This window comes from Clinocottus analis, unplaced genomic scaffold, assembly GCF_023055335.1.
Source record: "Clinocottus analis isolate CAN_PGR_092001 unplaced genomic scaffold, fCliAna1.0.p SCAF_13, whole genome shotgun sequence".
NCBI classification, from domain to species: Eukaryota; Metazoa; Chordata; class Actinopteri; order Perciformes; family Cottidae; genus Clinocottus; species Clinocottus analis.
Window position 1 is genome coordinate 15,579,453 of NW_027175854.1, and position 17,248 is coordinate 15,596,700.

General features: G+C 46.9%; 1 protein-coding gene across 1 annotated transcript in view; it reads left to right on the plus strand.

Annotated features, from left to right (window-relative positions):
• Positions 1-17,248, plus strand: part of col5a1 (procollagen, type V, alpha 1) — a 70,542-nt gene that overhangs the window by 40,669 nt on the left and 12,625 nt on the right. The window contains exons 22-50 of the mRNA XM_068574718.1: positions 13-57; positions 735-788; positions 1,267-1,311; positions 2,282-2,335; positions 2,425-2,469; positions 3,836-3,889; positions 4,843-4,887; positions 5,103-5,156; positions 5,452-5,496; positions 5,947-6,000; positions 7,997-8,104; positions 9,059-9,112; positions 9,519-9,572; positions 10,308-10,352; positions 10,490-10,543; positions 10,633-10,677; positions 10,765-10,818; positions 10,923-10,976; positions 11,519-11,572; positions 12,127-12,234; positions 12,315-12,404; positions 12,889-12,942; positions 13,392-13,499; positions 13,613-13,720; positions 14,872-14,925; positions 15,047-15,100; positions 15,235-15,342; positions 15,441-15,494; positions 16,044-16,151. Coding sequence (XP_068430819.1) covers positions 13-57; positions 735-788; positions 1,267-1,311; positions 2,282-2,335; positions 2,425-2,469; positions 3,836-3,889; positions 4,843-4,887; positions 5,103-5,156; positions 5,452-5,496; positions 5,947-6,000; positions 7,997-8,104; positions 9,059-9,112; positions 9,519-9,572; positions 10,308-10,352; positions 10,490-10,543; positions 10,633-10,677; positions 10,765-10,818; positions 10,923-10,976; positions 11,519-11,572; positions 12,127-12,234; positions 12,315-12,404; positions 12,889-12,942; positions 13,392-13,499; positions 13,613-13,720; positions 14,872-14,925; positions 15,047-15,100; positions 15,235-15,342; positions 15,441-15,494; positions 16,044-16,151 — 1,863 coding nt within the window. The remainder of the gene's footprint in view (positions 1-12; positions 58-734; positions 789-1,266; positions 1,312-2,281; positions 2,336-2,424; positions 2,470-3,835; positions 3,890-4,842; positions 4,888-5,102; positions 5,157-5,451; positions 5,497-5,946; positions 6,001-7,996; positions 8,105-9,058; positions 9,113-9,518; positions 9,573-10,307; positions 10,353-10,489; positions 10,544-10,632; positions 10,678-10,764; positions 10,819-10,922; positions 10,977-11,518; positions 11,573-12,126; positions 12,235-12,314; positions 12,405-12,888; positions 12,943-13,391; positions 13,500-13,612; positions 13,721-14,871; positions 14,926-15,046; positions 15,101-15,234; positions 15,343-15,440; positions 15,495-16,043; positions 16,152-17,248) is intronic.

Below are 17,248 nucleotides of genomic sequence, written 5' to 3' on the forward strand. Positions count from 1 at the left end.
TCTCTTTCCCAGGGAGATGATGGAGAGATCGGGCCCCGGGGACTTCCTGGTGAATCAGTGAGTGATCACTCGCGTTAGGCCGAGAGATTTTGAGATCTTTCACTGCAACAATCCAAGGACCTGATCGTGTCCTGCATCGTCTGCAGACCGCTGCCGCTTGCTCATATTCACAGAAATAAAAATGTTTCTCTCGCCGTTATATCGCTGGAAAGCATGCGCTGAGGAGGCTTTGCTAGTTTTTCATCCGTACAAGAGGAGCTATGGAGGTGGGAAACAGCTCACATCAAGCTTGTTACAATAGCCTCCCACTCTCTCAGGCAGGATATTCCCCGCGGAGAAGGAGGAGGAGGAGGAGAGAGAGAGACGGGGAAAGAGAAACTAAACAGAAAAAAGCCCTCAATAGCTGCTGTTGTGACTTATTTTGTCCACCAGGGGGTGCTACCTTAGTTTGCATGCACAATGGCGGGACAACAGGTCCTCTTAGGTAACTGTAGCTGTGAGGCGAAGCACAGAAATGTAAAGCAGTGTTTGACAGGCATAGCTGTGAGGAATGAATGTGTAGTGAAGGGAAAAAAATAAGCAAGGAATATCCTCAAGGACATTTGGGGCGTCAGGTTGATTCCAGAAGATTATTTTTGAAATATCCGAGCGTTCAATAATTCATCAAGCCGTTTCACAGGTGTGTGATATCGTTCTCAATCTCATTTGCGTTTTTCTTTTTTCCATCCCTGCAGGGTCCCCGTGGTTTGCTGGGACCGAAAGGACCTCAGGGACCCCCAGGACCCCCCGTGAGTCCCCCGTACCCTGCACTCACCTTTTCACTCTCGTGCCGCTACATTAGATCCACTGTCTAGAGAGCAGAATCATGCTTTTTTTAATTAACCATCTCATAAAACGAAATCCACCGCAAACAACACCCGCTGGGAAATATAACTCAATATATTTCTGGCGGCGTACACAAAGAGTAACCTACGATATTGAGTTAAACTTCAGCGTTTCAGACAGGAGCTAAAGCCCGATGTTAACACTGTTTCTCCACTGATTTCATTTGCCGCGGACAGCGTGCATCAATCAAAGCAGCACATCCTGCGCTGATATCTCCGTGCAGGATGTTCGAGATATCACAAACAATTAATCACACACTCGAAGAAATGCAAAGAAAGCTAAACGTGGGGCCCAAAATCACGACCCCGGTTCAGTGTATTGTAGATGTGCCGGCCTTCCCTCTGTGTGTGCTGAACACTGTGTTCATCTCCTACGCTGCAGGGCGTGACTGGAATGGATGGCCACCCCGGACCCAAAGGAAACATAGTAAGTCCAGCTGGAAGTGATTCAAATGCCAACTCTCTGTATCAGGAAGTCTCCTTTTCTCAGATAAAAAACCCTCAAAAATTGTCACAGAATGTCCTTTAAAAAAAAAAAAAGGATCCTTGAAGCTACAGTATTGCCTCCTGGACGCTCTTTCTCACACACACAGTCTTGTTTTCACGACTTTCGGGGACATCACATTGATAACCTCAACCAAAAAATGTAATGATTTATGACAAAAAAAAAAGGCGTGTCCCCACATGTGACTGTGTAATCCGATGTATGCCCCCACAACAGTTACACGCACACACACACACGTAATAATGTACGTCTTGGGGACAGGCAATTGTCCCCATTTTTCCCCCCCAAATAAAAGGCGAGTCCCTACATGTGACTGTGTAATCCAATGTCACCCACAAGATGGGTTACACACTCCTCTCACACACACACACACGGCAGTGCAATCAGAGGATACTTAGGAGATAATGAATAATAGACTGGCTGTGTTTAGGCCCATTTGAGCGGTCCACCATCGTTTCCAGGCCCATTTCAGGGCCCTAATGAGAGGATCCCTGGCGGGAGCAGCTTGTCTCTTCCTGTTGGGAAAGTTCTATCAGGTAGAAATGGAAGATCAACAGCTTTCCAGACTCTCTTGGACCCGGGCCACAGAATTGATTGCCAGTTATCTTGAGAGTGAACGTGTATTTGAGTCTGTGGTTCAGCAGTGTGTGTGTGTGTGTGTGTGTGTTTGTGTGTGTGTCTGTGTCCTGAGCAAAGACATTGTGCTATTTGCCTGCTTCGGTATAAGAAAGTAATAATGCAGCGATGCGCTTCTGATTCATATCTGTCGAGAGAAGCATTTCATCTTTAATGGACCTCACGGAGCAACAAAATCTCTCTCAGTCAACTAAATAATTTAAAGTATTTATAATGAGATTTCTATATTTAACTTTTAGTTTTTGTTTCCCGCCAGGGACCACAAGGAGAGCCGGGACCTCCCGGCCAGCAGGGCAACCCAGGAACCCAGGTCAGTGTTGCACAGGTTGTCTGACGGTTTTTATTCCATCCCATCCTATGAAATAAATTGCTCTGAGCACTTTTGTTTCCTCTCCACAGGGACTTGCGGGGCCCCAAGGAGCCATCGGGCCTCCAGGAGACAAGGTAAGAATAGCACAGCGTCATGTAAAATGTTAATAAGCGCAGACCCCAAAAATCTATGAAAATTGCAGGAAATTGTCTCATTCATTTGCATGAGCTGAAAGCCGAGCATCCAGCTCCAAAACGCTTATCACACTATGATGCAGGCGGGTCCTCGTCCCCGACGCGGGACGCACATTGTGCACCGTAGACAGATTTTAATCCTGATGCATTTTAATCCAATTTTGGCGAAATCACATTTTGCCTGTTTGTGTGGAGGGTATCCAGTTTATTATTGAACGGTGTGAGAATGAATAATGCAGATATGATGTGTTCCCCTGGTTTATAGATGAAATACTAGAAGGCTGTCGGTATTTGATGAAGGGAAATGTAATCAAAGAAAGACTCGTCTGTTTATTTGAAGGAGTAATCGGCGTGTTGGCGTGCTGACGTTAGCGTTTAGCTCAAATCAACGCCGTGTCTGACAGCTGCTGGCTCGCTGTCTCACTCAGTGAGGCCTCGTTGGTCCTAACATCTCGTCTCCTACCTAACATCTCATCTCCTACCTAACATCTCGTCTCCTACCTAACATCTCGTCTCCTCTCTAACATCTCGTCTCCTACCTGACATCTCGTCTCCTACTTAACATCTCATCTCCTACCTAACATCTCATCTCCTACCTAACATCTCGTCTCCTACCTACAATCTCGTCTCCTACCTAACATCTCGTCTCCTCTCTAACATCTCGTCTCCTACCTGACATCTCGTCTCCTACCTAACATCTCATCTCCTACCTAACATCTCGTCTCCTACCTAACATCTCGTCTCCTACCTAACTTCTCATCTCCTACCTAACATCTCGTCTCCTACCTAACATATCGTCTCCTCTCTAACATCTCGTCTCCTACCTAACATATCATCTCGTCTCCTCTCTAACATCTCGTCTCCTACCTAACATATCGTCTCCTCTCTAACATCTCGTCTCCTACCTAACTTCTCGTCTCTTCTCTAACTTCTCATCTCCTACCTAATATCTCATCTCCTACCTAATATCTCGTCTCCTACTTAACATCATCTCCTACCTAACACCTCGTCTCCTCTCTAACATCTCGTCTCCTACCTAACATATCGTCTCCTCTCTAACATCTCGTCTCCTACCTGACATCTCGTCTCCTCTCTAACATCTCGTCTCCTGTCTAACATCTCGTCTCCTCTATAACATCTCGTCTCCTCTCTAACATCTCGTCTCCTGTCTAACATCTCGTCTCCTCTCTAACATCTCGTCTCCTCTCTAACATCTCGTCTCCTCTGTAACATCTCGTCTCCTACCTGACATCTCGCCTCCTCTCTAACACCTCGTCTCCTACCTGACATCTCGTCTCCTTTCTAGGGTCCTACAGGGAAACCAGGCTTGCCAGGAATGCCAGGAGCTGATGGTCCTCCGGTGAGTTCATGCATCCCACACATCTAAATGAATGCACGCGAGGTGAAACATCTCATTCTCTCACTCTGTCTCCGCATAAGTCAATATCATAAGTATAACGTATCATAACTGTGAAAAACAAACACTTTCAAAAGCAGCGCATGGAATTCCAACACCGAGACGATTATTGGTCCGATAGCATATGTAGCATCTGACACATTCAGCAAGCCGCCCACGCACACGACGTCGGGGCCGGAGAAAGAACCGGAGAGACGGAGAAATATGAATAACTATAAAAAAAAAAGAAAAAAAGACATGGTGTAGAATGCGGAAAGGGTTGTGGTGGAGAAGAGGAATTAGAGATGGAGGAGCGCGGACAGCGTGCAATTCCTCCCGGTCCTTTAATGGCTCTCCGAGTCGTCTTCATGGATTAGAAATAGCTCTCTGCCGTTGACACACTTATCTTTATTCATCCACGTGTTGCCTCCTCCATCAACCGCAATATTCTCTCTCTCTCTCTCTCTCTCCATCTCTTTCCTCCCTCCTTCCCCCTCTTCTCTGTCCTCCCTAGAACCTTTTCCCTCGTCCATCCTCGCTCTCTCGCGTCACAGAGAATCCTCTCTCACGAGAACGCGATCAATTTCCTTCTTTTTTTTCAACGAACATCCATATTAGAGGTTTATGTTTTTGTGTGTGTGTGTGTGCGTTATTTGCATTTTGTGTTTGCATACACGCACGTGTACAGTTTTTGTGTCATGTATTGGGAAGTGTTGGAACTCAGTAATGTGCCTCTATAATAATACTTGTGCATTAAGGCTAAAAATCCCGCTCTAAATGGCTTTTATTTCTCCAATTCTCCACGTTGATTCAGCCTCTCATTGTTTTACAACTAAATCCCTCAGTTGTGTTGTAGTATTTATGGTCGTAATTATCCTGAGATGAGATCCAATAATGTTTCTCTTAATAATTCACAGGGTCACCCCGGAAAGGAGGGGCCTAATGGAGAGAAAGGACACATGGTGAGTTTTGTTTCTCACTTCTGGAGCTTTGCATTAGTCATTTTCTGAATTTATTCCAGCGTTTCGAGGTTTCTTTCCTCTCTTCCTTTGTCCTAGTTCAGAGGCATTTGCATAAAACATTTTGCATAAATGTGGATAACGTTAGCACTGAGTGTGTGTCTGTGTTTGTGTATGTGTGTGTGCTACAAGCGCTCACTAAACCTCTCTCTCCCCAGGGCCCTGCTGGCCCTCAAGGACCCATTGGTTATCCGGGGCCCCGAGGCGTGAAGGTGAGATAATTATCGACCGCTAATAAATCCATTTCTCATGTCATTACGTGCAAATTAACGGCCGTCATGGGCTAATATTTGCCCGTTATCTTATTAAAATGTTATTATATCCAAGGCCTTAGTGTTATTTGCTGAAGAGCTGCCGTTTAAAGAAATAAAAGAACCGTTTTTGAACCGTCTAGAAAGGAATAACCTCCATTGTTTTTGTCACAGAGACATGCAAACGATGTTATTAATGTGCAGATTAAGATTGTACATTGTGCGCTGACAACATCTGTCTGTTGTCGCCTCACAGGGAGCGGACGGTGTGCGCGGACTGAAAGGACACAAGGGTGAAAAGGTAAGAGAGGAAGTGACCGGGTGAGGGAAGAGCAAAAGAGGAAGAGATCGTTAACGTGGAAATTGTAACGAAAATTGTAGCGTTATGTGTGAGGATCACGCTAAACAAATATCAGAGGTGGCGAACGTTTTCATGCTAATGATGATGTCATTGAGATCCTGTTGAACTGGTGCTGGTACGGAAGAGAGAGAGAGAGTGAAAAAGGCGATCAAGAGTTTCTATGGCAACAGGGGATCTTGCCAAGACTCTGCATCTGTGTGTGTGTGTGTGTGTGTGTACATGTGTTTGTGTGTGTGTGTGTGTGTGTGTGTGCGCGCGCCTTCATAGATTAATACCACGCAAATGTTTGCAACATCTGTATTGTTCCATTCTTTTTTCGTCCTCTGCTGGATCCCTCCGTCCTCGTCTCCTCACCTCCTCACCTCCTCACCTCCTTCCCTCTCTCCTCAGGGAGAAGATGGATTCCCCGGCTTCAAGGGAGACATGGGCCTCAAGGGCGACCGGGTAAGGCTTCCTCACTCCACCGCTCGGTCTGCTCTCGACCTTGACGCGTGACCTTGATGCGTGACCTTGACACGTGATCTTGACCCTGCACCAAGTGACACCGGCTCTTGAGACGTTAGCTCCTCTCACGGCCGACGCCTTCTGTGGAATTGTGGGTAATGAGCGAGCATAAGGTGTTGCTCCTATTGCCAGCTGTTAGTGTGTGTGTGTGTGTGTGTGTGTGTGTGTGTGTGTGTGTGTACCTGTGTGTTTGTGTGTGCATCTGTGTGTGTGTGTGTGTGCGTGTGTGTGTGTGTGTTTGCGTGCATCTGTGTGTGTGTCTATGTGTGTGTGTGTGTCTGTGTGCGTGTGTGTGTTTGTGTGCATCTGTATGTGTGTGTGTCTGTGTGTGTTTGTGTGTGCATATGTGTGTGTCTGTGTGTGTCTATGTTTGTGTGTGCATATGTGTGTGTGTGTGTGTGTGTGTGTGTGTGCGTGTGTCTGTGTGTGTGTGTGTGTGTCTGTGTGTGTATCTGTGTGTTTGTGTGTATCTGTGTGTCTGTGTATGCGTGTGTGTTTGTCTCTGTCTGTGTGTGTGTGTGTGTTTGTGTGTATTTGTGTGTCTGTGTATGTATGTGTGTGTGTGTGTGTGTGTCTAGGTGTGTGTGTGTGTGTGTGTGTCTGTGTGTGTCTGTGTGTGTGTGTGTGTGTGTGTCTGTGTGTGTGTGTCTGTCTGTGTGTGTCTAGGTGTGTGTGTGTGTGTGTCTGTGTGTGTGTGTGTGTGTGTGTGTGTGTCTGTGTGTGTGTGTGTGTGTGTGTGTGTGTGTGTGTGTGTGTGTGTGTGTCTGTGTGTGTGTGTGTGTGTGTGTGTGTCTGTGTGTGTGTGTGTGTGTGTGTGTGTGTGTGTGTGCCTCCTGAAGCAGTTTATAAGCTGCACTAGTGATTCATTACAATATCAGGTCGTGAGGAAACAGTCTTTTTGTACAGTGGGAAACATAACTGGCTCTCACTCGTACTTTCAAACGTCATGCCCGCCCCACCCCCCCCAATCCCCGCCCACCCCTCCACCCTCCGCCCCCTAAAGCCCCAGACCAGGGGCCCTTAGCTGAATACAGAAAGGAAGAGAAATCAATGGCTCTCTAAAGCCCCCACACCCGAGAGAGAGACTCCTTCCTCTGGAGATGCAGCAGATCCACATGAAAGCCAGGATTTGAGGAGGCCCTCTGCTCTGGAGGAGCCACACGTGGACCAGAATCTAAATGACTCGTTTTGAAGCGTTCCTGCAAAAAAGTCTGTGTGTGTGTGTGTGTGTGTGTGTGTGTGTGTGTGTGCTTAATTTAAAGTGTTCCCTTTGATGAGCTTGCAAGTGTGAGTCAAGTACAGTTTGCTTGATGCCGTTTTATGTGTTCTTGAGTGTGTGTGTGTGTGTGTGTACCTCCGCACAGGCCTTTTAATAAGCTACCTTTTCTCACACACACCTACACACACACACACACACACACACACACACAGACACACACCACCGGGTCTCCACAGCAGCGGCTGCCTGTCAGAGCGAGTTTGTCCTCCGTCATTTAGGGGAGTTTGCCGAGAAAAGCGATGACGGTATCGCAGGAAAAGAGCTCCACCTGATTATTTACACAACTTTACACTCACAACAGTTGTTATATACTTTGTATTTGCTTATGACATGATGTGTTACTGCGTGGATTGACTTCCTGGTTATTAATGTGGTTTAAAATCTTAAGTATATCTCTAAAAGATTAAATAGTTAGAGTTAAAGTTCATTAAATGCACCCACAATAATTATTATTGCTATATTTATTCAGATATCAACACAGATAGGCGAGCAAAAGGCAGGAAAAACAACGTCTATTTTTCTGATTGATTTCTGTTCATTCTTTTGTGTTTCACGTGAAAGGAAATGTTTGATTTTTTTCACAAGATGGTAGGAAGGTGTTTGTGGCCTCAGGATTGTGATGAGGTATAGAAGTCATGTGACGCTTGTGCTTTCCAGGGAGAGCTCGGCCCAGCAGGACCTAGAGGAGAGGACGGTCCCGAGGGCCCGAAGGGTCGTTCGGGTCTCCCAGGAGACGCCGGTCCCTTGGGAACCAGCGGCGAGAAGGTGAGGCCTTGGACTCAAACGCTCGCACCTCACGGAGAACCACGTGGTTTTGATCTAGGAATGACGGCAGCTAAAAACGCTTCTACGCATTCTTTATTGTTAGCTTGAATACTTTGTAATCCCTCTGTGGTTCTTTTCCTCGAGGGTGTGGCCTCTCGGTGGTCTGTCACTCAAAAGAAAAGAGCTTGAGTCGTCGTTAAGTGTCATCGAGGCCGCACGAACAGACGAGATCACACTCCCATTTAATCCCAGTCCCTCTCTCATGTTGGTGAAAGTAGTGACAGAGCACGCTTCTACTCAAAAAACGAGGATGAAAAAATGTGGTTTTAGACATTTATTTGCATTTATCTACCATTTTATATATATATTCCACTGCTTTTGAGAACTTAAGACGTTTGCTAAACCAATTTCCATCACCAAAAAAGTTCAAAGTTATGTTTTCACAAGAGATATGAAGACTTTCCAAAATCAAGACTACATTTTTCAGCTTTAGAGTCATATTTTATAACAATGCTGCCTTGTTGTATTGAGAGTTGAGATTGTTCTGCGAGTTTGTATCTTATATGCAAGAGCCTTTAGAAGGTGAATTTACAAAATCATGTAAAATGGAGCAAAAGGTCCTTCATTTTAATGTAGTTTTACTCACCAATACTCTGTGTACATTCACACTTGTACTGGTAGAAGTACACTGCTGTCGGCTTGCATTGCATTCAAACTTCTCCTGTTGATTCTATTATGTTGTGCTTTATTGATAACCCATTAAAACACAACACGTGTCTTGTGTAAAGTCAGATAGGGGCCGCGAGGTAATGAAGAAACACACAAAGTGGGAATTGACCCAAAAAAGGAGAGTTGAATAATGTCCTCTGCGGCTCTGGGAAGCAGCTAAAGTCCTAAATCAATTCAAACCGTCGTGTTGATTCCGTCTCTAATTGTGCTTTTTCTCATTAACAGGGTAAACTCGGAGTCCCCGGATTGCCCGGATACCCAGGAAGACAAGGACCGAAGGTAATTGCTCAACAATAAATTGCTCTAGCGATCAGTTTAAACTCTTCCATTGCTAAAGGGCACCAGTCGTTTGACCATAAAGCCACACACACTCTGTGTGACAGAACATTCATACATGTGCGCGTGAAGCCCGTTTCGCTGCGCTAGTGACGGCTCGTCCTTTAGCCTTTCATTTTAGCGAAGCCGCAGCGGGACGAGTGGACACGCTTGAAGCTCCTGATCAAAGACTCGAATATGCCTTTTGGTGTCAGCTGGTGACAACAATAAAACACGGCTTTTATCTTACGGCTCACTCACATTTAATATGCTCGGGAGGGCGGGGCGGGGGGAACGACAAGCAAGGCATATAATATTTAAAGCATGTCTCTCAAATGATGAAATGACTCTCTTCCTCTCTCTATCACAGGGATCTCAAGGTTTCCAAGGTTTTCCAGGCGCCAATGGCGAGAAGGGAACTCGGGTACGTCAGCCAAGCTTCTTGTTATCCTTCTTGGATCAATACCGTAGAGTACCTTAGCGTACCGTAGCGTAGCGTACCGTAGAGTACCTTACCGTAGAGTACCTTACCGTAGCATAGCATACCAGCGTAGCGTACCAGCGTAGCGTACCAGCGTAGCATTGGAGACAGACTGCCGTCCTCTGCTCCTGAGGAAGTTGCATGGCTCTGAAATAAAGACAGAGGAGACACCTGCGTTCCTTCTCCTCTACAACTTGCACAACTCATTTATAAAAACACAGAACGTTATTGTTTGTCGTCGCACGGCACTCGAGCAATGTTTCATTTCCTTAGTTTAAAAGGACGGGAAGCATTAGCTCGTAATGATCCTGCACAGCTTTTCATCTTCACAAAAAATAAAGGGAAGTTTATTGAGACCAAAGCTCCCAGACAGAAGGGACTCATAGCGCCATGAAGCAGTACCAGAGTTTCTTTTTTTCTTTTTTAACTAAGACCTAGACAAAAGATATAATTGTATTTCTCATTAAAATTGCATGAAGCCAACTGCAGTAGTAATATCGCTTTAAAATCATTACGTAATGCAGTGTTGTTTATTAAAGTGACTCTAATCAATGGTCGTTTCTAATTCACGATAAAAGATGAACTCAAAGCTCCTAAAGTGCCCAAAATCTGTTAAAATCTGTTCGCAAATGTCTCCTTCTGACCATTGTGTGTGTGTGTGTGTGTGTGTGTCCACAGGGATTAGCAGGAAAGTCTGGCCCACGCGGACAGAGAGGACCCACGGTTAGTCTTACTCAGCAGACTCGTGCTCGTGTGCAGATGGCCAGCTTGGCACGCCGATTCAAGCGATGTCATTCCAGGTCACCGGTCTCCGAACGCTCTCTCAAAATCACCATTTTGTCTCTTTTTCCCCCTTCAAGGGCCCTCGAGGAGAGAGGGGACCGAGAGGACCGACGGGGAAAGCCGGACCAAAGGTGCGAACAGATATGTTGCGTTTTCATTATATTTCACGCGGCTTCGGCGTCTTGTTAATCGCGTTTTTCGTCTCGTCGCGTCTCTCCAGGGTAACTCAGGAAACGACGGCCCACCGGGACCGCTCGGCGAGAGGGTACGTACCCGTCCCGCGTCTAGAGATGTAATCCTCTCAACATGTCGAGTCAACCGGATTATTGACCTGGGAATCTTTTGTTTTCAGGGTCTGCCAGGCCCTCAGGGACCGACGGGTTTCCCAGGACCAAAGGGACCTCCTGTAAGTCCGAACTCCGTCAAAAAAAACACACAAACACACACACACACACTGTGATAAAGGTCATTCTTTACGCTGACATTAATGCATCTATATGTGTTCCTCAGGGACCTTCGGGGAAAGACGGACTGCCCGGACATCCCGGACAGAGAGGAGAGACTGTGAGTCAACTGGTTTGGTGTCCGTCATGTGCGGGAAAACACGTCACCTGGAGAAGTCATGGAATAATAAAATAGTTTATTTCCAGGCCTTGAAAATAAAATAAAGTCCCAAAAGTAGAGTAAAAGTCACGTAAATGTGTTATATTCATGTGTTCCTGGCGTTCATATACGGCGAGTTTGAAATAATGAAGATGCTTTTAAAAGAAAGAGGCTCAAAATATAAGCAGGCAAACATACAGGCATCTATATAAATGTTTATTCTTTCAATCAAACTATTGTCTCTCATTCATTTGTGTCATTTAAGGTTTACTGTATGCTTTGAATCTTCATTGTTAGTTTAAATACTACATTTGATCACTTTTTACTGTTTACACGCAGATTTCACTGCATGTTTGCTCGTGGAAATGTGGTTAAAAGTCATGTAAATGTGGTTAAAAGTCATGTAAATGTGGTTAAAAGTCATGTAAATCCACTCGTCACAATGTGTATGAACCCTGTATTGTGGTTACACCTCTCTTCTTTTCTTCTTCTACAATAAACAGGGATTCCAAGGCAAGACTGGTCCTCCCGGCCCGCCCGGCGTGGTCGGACCTCAGGTGAGTCTCAGTCACCGGCAAACGTAGCGATTGTGTTCCTCTGTGCCGAGACACACCTCCACTAAACAACACATCTCAATAATGGTTCAACAGTTACGCTCACGCAGCGCGCACCAGGACAACCATCAGGAAGCTTTAAACATTTTGAATATCCCACAAAAAAAACAACAAGGATTTATCCTATTTTTCTCCTTTTTTTACCAACACCTCACCAGCCGTGAAGTGTTGTTCGTCCTGGTTCCTCTTGGTCGGTGATGCAGACGGAGCGTTTAACAGACCTCGCTCTGCTCACGCCAGCTGAGCACGTCGATGCTAACGCTGCTGCGGGCGGCCTTAATGACTAGTGGGCCTCCCACGCAGCAAATGCTCCCCGCTTCTCCGCGCCCGGGTTTCGTAACAGATGTAGAAAATTGTAACATCTTTTTTTTTGCTCGTTGCGTCTCTGAATCGTGCTCATCTTCTTCACACCTCCTCCTCTGCAACTTCGGCTTTCATAACTGCAGCGTCTGGGATTTGCATTTGCATCTTCATTATTTTTGTTTTGTTAATCGCAGGGACCGACAGGTGAAACTGGACCGATGGGAGACCGAGGTCACCCGGGACCCCCGGGCCCACCTGGTGAGCAAGGTCTACCGGGCGCTGCAGGAAAAGAAGGAGCCAAGGTGAATTTAAGCGTGTGTCTTTTTTTCTGTTCTTGTACGTGCATTTACAGAATTAACGGACCCCTTTTTTCGACCCACAGGGTGACTTTGGTCCTGCCGGCCCGGCGGGTAAGGACGGCCCCCCGGGTCCCAGAGGGTTCCCGGGAGAGCGAGGTCTGCCTGGCCCTGTGGTGAGCAGTCCCCTTCTGCGTCTCTCTCACAGCTTGGTTATTGCATAACAGTCCTGGGATAATAAATGGCCGTAAGACTTGGGTTCCCTGCAGGAGTCAGACGTGACATCACGTCCCCCCCTGAGTGGGCTACACACCAGAGAACAGCGTGCTCCAGGCTGCCAAATCTCCTTGATGCTATTCGACAAAGTCACGTCGTGCTAGTTATGCAATCCGCACTGTGTTTCCTTTACTGCTGAACTTGTTAGAAAGAATAAGAAGTGCAGACGTGATGCGACGCACCTGTTCCTTTGCACCATGAAGGATGCTCTGCAGCGGCTTCAGTGGGAAGCTGCTCTCAGCCTCCACTTTGGAGACGATAGAAGGTTTTTTTCCCCCCCTCCGCTTCACGCTGGGCAGCAGTCCGGCGCGAGGCGGGGCGCGTGCTTTCACCCAACAGATGTGTTTGTTTTCTCAAGCCTCTGGTTTTATTTCTGCTCCGCAGGGGGCTCACGGCTTGAAAGGGAACGAAGGACCTCACGGACCACCTGGCCCCGCTGTGAGTACGATGCATCCTCCGTCCTCACTTTGTCCCGCTCACGCTAGAACCTTCCACGTTCTGTCTCCAACGTTCCCCCCTCAGTAGTTACATCCTTTACATTTGGCTCGAGGGCCACCGCTGGTATTGTGATGTCATAGGAGGGGCCACGCCGACTCCACCAGTATCACATATCTATCAATGTACACAATGGATTATTATTATTGTTGTCATTTTATTCAGGGGAGGAAATACATTTGCACCAATACGCTGTCTTGTTTAATCTATCTCACGTTTTGAACTTGATATAACTTCAATAAATAAAACACAATCAAATCATGAGTGAAACAGTGGTATTAATGATAAAGATGATGAGTTTGGCCCCTGCTGTCCATAAGAGATGCACTCTGGCTCTTTGCTGTTGTGGTTTCAGCGTTAACACTTGACTCCTCTGGTGTTTTGTTCTGCAGGGTTCTCCAGGTGAGCGCGGTCCTGCCGGCTCAGCCGGACCCACGGGTCTCCCCGGACGTTCTGGACCCCAGGGACCTCCGGGCCCCTCCGGAGAGAAAGGTGGACCGGTAAGAGCTTCACCATATATATATATATATATATCTATAGATATATATAGAGAGAGAGACAGAGATTGCTGCCCCCAGATTAAATCATAGCTGACAAAATACAAATATTCCAGGGAGAGAAAGGACCTCAAGGCCCAGCTGGAAGAGACGGTATTCAGGGACCTGTAGGTCTGCCCGGACCCGGAGGACCTCCTGGACCGCCTGGGGAGGACGGAGACAAGGTGGGTTGCTCTGCATGTCTCGTTGTGATGAAAGTCAGTGAAACTGCATGGAAGCTCTCGCTCTTTGAACACACACACACACACACACAGACACACAAAGCCTCACAAAGACATTGCGCTCGGCAGTTGAGATCTAAGACAGATTTCCTCTCGTCTCTTTCCTGCCGTGACCTTAAACGCTCTGAGGGGAATTTGTCCGACAGAGTTTGCATCGATCAACGGATCTTTAAAAAAAAAAGAAGAGTGCCGGCAGCTTTTGTTCTCCTCTCACACAAAACAGACACGAGGAGAAAGAGAGAGGGAAGGAACTTTTTTTGTGGCGAAGGAGATGTGTGAAAGTGACCCTTTAGGTATGCAGAAGCACGAGAACAATCCTCATCAGCTCTCAAAACATTTGCAGAAAGATCAGCCGCGGAGACACTCGCAGAGGTAATAATCTCTCCGAGTGTCTGAAGAGCGCCTCGGTTCTTCACCGGCCTCGTTCCGGACTCGGAGGATGCCGGGGCTGTTTGCCGAGCGGATACAAAAGGATCTCGCGAGCTAATGTTTACACTCGTTCAGACACTTTCTCAGCATGAGTCCCGTTCCGCCGGGACCGAACGACTCCGAGGCCTTTAAGCCTTTTTAAGACTAATACAGGCTCACAGAGAGGCCATTGTCTTGTCTCCGACCCAAAAGTAAAGTGCCTTTTGGGTTTTTTTAGACAGATATTAACATTATTTCTCCAAACAGCCACAGCATGAAGAGGCTTTAAAAGAATGGTGCAAGGTTCTTTAATCTGGGAAAGATGGTGCAAACAGGTTGAGATTGGACTAATTAGTCGCACCAGGGACTCAGCCGTCACGTTAAGCCCTCCCCATCTCACAGCCATCTTTTTAAGCCCCTCCCCCTCTCTCAGCCATCCCGTTAAGCCCTCCCCCTCATTCAGCCATCATGTTAAGCCCCTCCCCCCACACTGTTTGTCAGAGACGGCTGGATGTAATGAAAATATCCAGAGACAAAAAAAACTGATTCAGAAGGTGTGACGTCGTGTGACTGCAGGCTTTTATTTGTCAGTTTTCACTCAATTTAACATATTTTTGTGTCTCCCTCTCGCTTGCGTTGCTCACTCTCTTCCTTCGGTTTCACGCTGTGGTCTTGTCGTCCCACAGGGAGAGCTCGGAGAGCCGGGCCAAAAAGGAGGCAAGGGAGACAAAGGAGAGCACGTAAGTAGCTGTTTGTTTACAGCCTTCAAATACCTTGTTTGTTTGTCCTCATTTGTTGACTGCACATTCGTGGGTTTTGACAGCCTTTGAGTTAATTGTCCCTTCCGTGTGTTCCCTTCAGGGTCCACCTGGTCCCACCGGCCCCCAAGGGCCCGTCGGAGCACCCGGTCCTGCTGTAAGTGTCCACATTTTCATCGCGGGTGCTTCAGATCATTCGATCGAGTTTTTTTTTCTCGTTTCCCGATTGTGACCCCCCCCCCCCCCCGCCCCATCCAACCTTTATTTTTCTTCCTCTGCCACATTGCGCAGGGTGCAGATGGAGAGCCCGGTCCCAGAGGTCAGCAGGGTCTGTTCGGCCAGAAGGGAGACGAGGGGTCGCGAGGGTTTCCCGGACCCCCGGGTCCAGTCGGGCTGCAGGTTCGGACCGCGGACGAAACCGTTATGAAACGTTGGTGGAATGTGGTCATTAAGGAAGACACAGGAAGTAACGAATAAACACTCTGCTCACTCCACAGGGCCTGCCAGGTCCACCCGGAGAGAAAGGTGAAACTGGAGACGTTGGTCAAATGGTAAGTATGTATAATACATATGTATGTGTGTGTGTGTGTATATATATATATATATATATATATATATATATATATATATATATATATATATATATTGCTCCCACACCTGCTGTTTCAGCTGAGGTAACAGGGGGACACAAGTCAGCCGCGAGCTCGCCTCAAGCTAGACACAAGCTAGACACACGCTAGCCACAAGCTAGCCACACGCTAGACACACGCTAGCCACAAGCTAGCTACACGCTAGCCACAAGCCAGACACAAGCTAGACACAAGCTAGCCACAAGCTGAACACAAGCTAGACATATGCTAGCCACAAGCTAGACACAAGCTAGACATATGCTAGCCACAAGCTAGACACAAGCTAGACATATGCTAGCCACAAGCTAGACACAGGCTAGACATATGCTAGCCACAAGCTAGACACAGGCTAGCCAGTGGGGCACATACAACAGAGCAGTTGAAGCGGACGTTACAATACGTGTTTTGCATCATTCTGCATCAGAAGTGTGTCTCTTCTTTATTAAAACTGGATCCTCTCGTTCCGTGCAGGGTCCACCCGGCCCCCCTGGTCCGAGAGGCCCCTCCGGACCCCCAGGAGCCGACGGTCCTCAGGGCCCATCGGGCGGTATTGGAAACCCCGGTTCTGTCGGAGAAAAGGTAAACCCAAAAACTCATTTCAGGTTATGCTGAATTGTGCCGCTTTTTCATTTGGTACTAATTACGTCTGTCCTGCGAGCGATTAGTCAAACAGACGTCGTAATCACTTCAGTAAACACAGACTGTCAAAGTGTGTTTCATTACCGAGGTGTATATATGAAGCATTCTGTGCACGCGATCACACACATAAATTATGATTTAATTGTCCCTTTAAACATTATTCAAACAGGAAAAAAAGGAACATGCTATTGCTGGGGGAGCGCTAAAGTGGAAGCTGTGATTGTCCTTCATGGAAATCCACTCACCCTGCTGAAATGTGTTGTTTCAAATTGACAAAGTATTCATCGTGCCACAGCCTTTTCTCTCTTCTGGGGGGTTCCAGATGGCCCCTCTGGTCCCGCTCCAAAAAACCACTAAGTGCCACGTTGCCTTGGATGTGAATTGTTTGAGTAAAGATTAATTCTTCAAAAAGACAGACAACGAAACAAAAGTGTTTCGTATCCCACACACACACACACACACACACGTTTCACTGTAATACATTATTCAGTTGCTGCCCAGTTGACAACACTTATTACAACACTTTGGAAGCAGTTTGTTGGAGTGCTCCATTGTTTTTGGGGCATTAATAATATTTCCATTCCTTTTTCTATGCTATCCTTTCAAATGAGACATGACATTTGGTTCTGCAGCACAGGGACGGATGCACAGCGGCACTATTGCTGTGTGCAAAGATTGCACATTAATACTCAAAGACACAGTTTGATAAGTGCATTATTTAAAAGGCAGCGCCCGTAAAAAGATCATCTCCTATTTGGCTGCTGCTGTTTCATCTCGAGGCAGCGGCCGGACTGCAGCGCTTAGCACTTTCTCTCCGTCGCGGCGGCGTGATTTTATTTGATTTAATCCGCTCCAGTCAATAGAATCACCTTTTTGCTCCTGTCTAATCTCCCGCGAGGAATCGCCTGTCCTTCTCCCGCGCAAACAAAAGCGGACGCTCTTTGTGCTAATCGCTCTCCAGCTGATCTGACATTTTATTGGCCGGGGCCCCGCGAAAAACCTGGCGAGCCTCCAGAGCTCCAGTTTGTTTCTTCTTC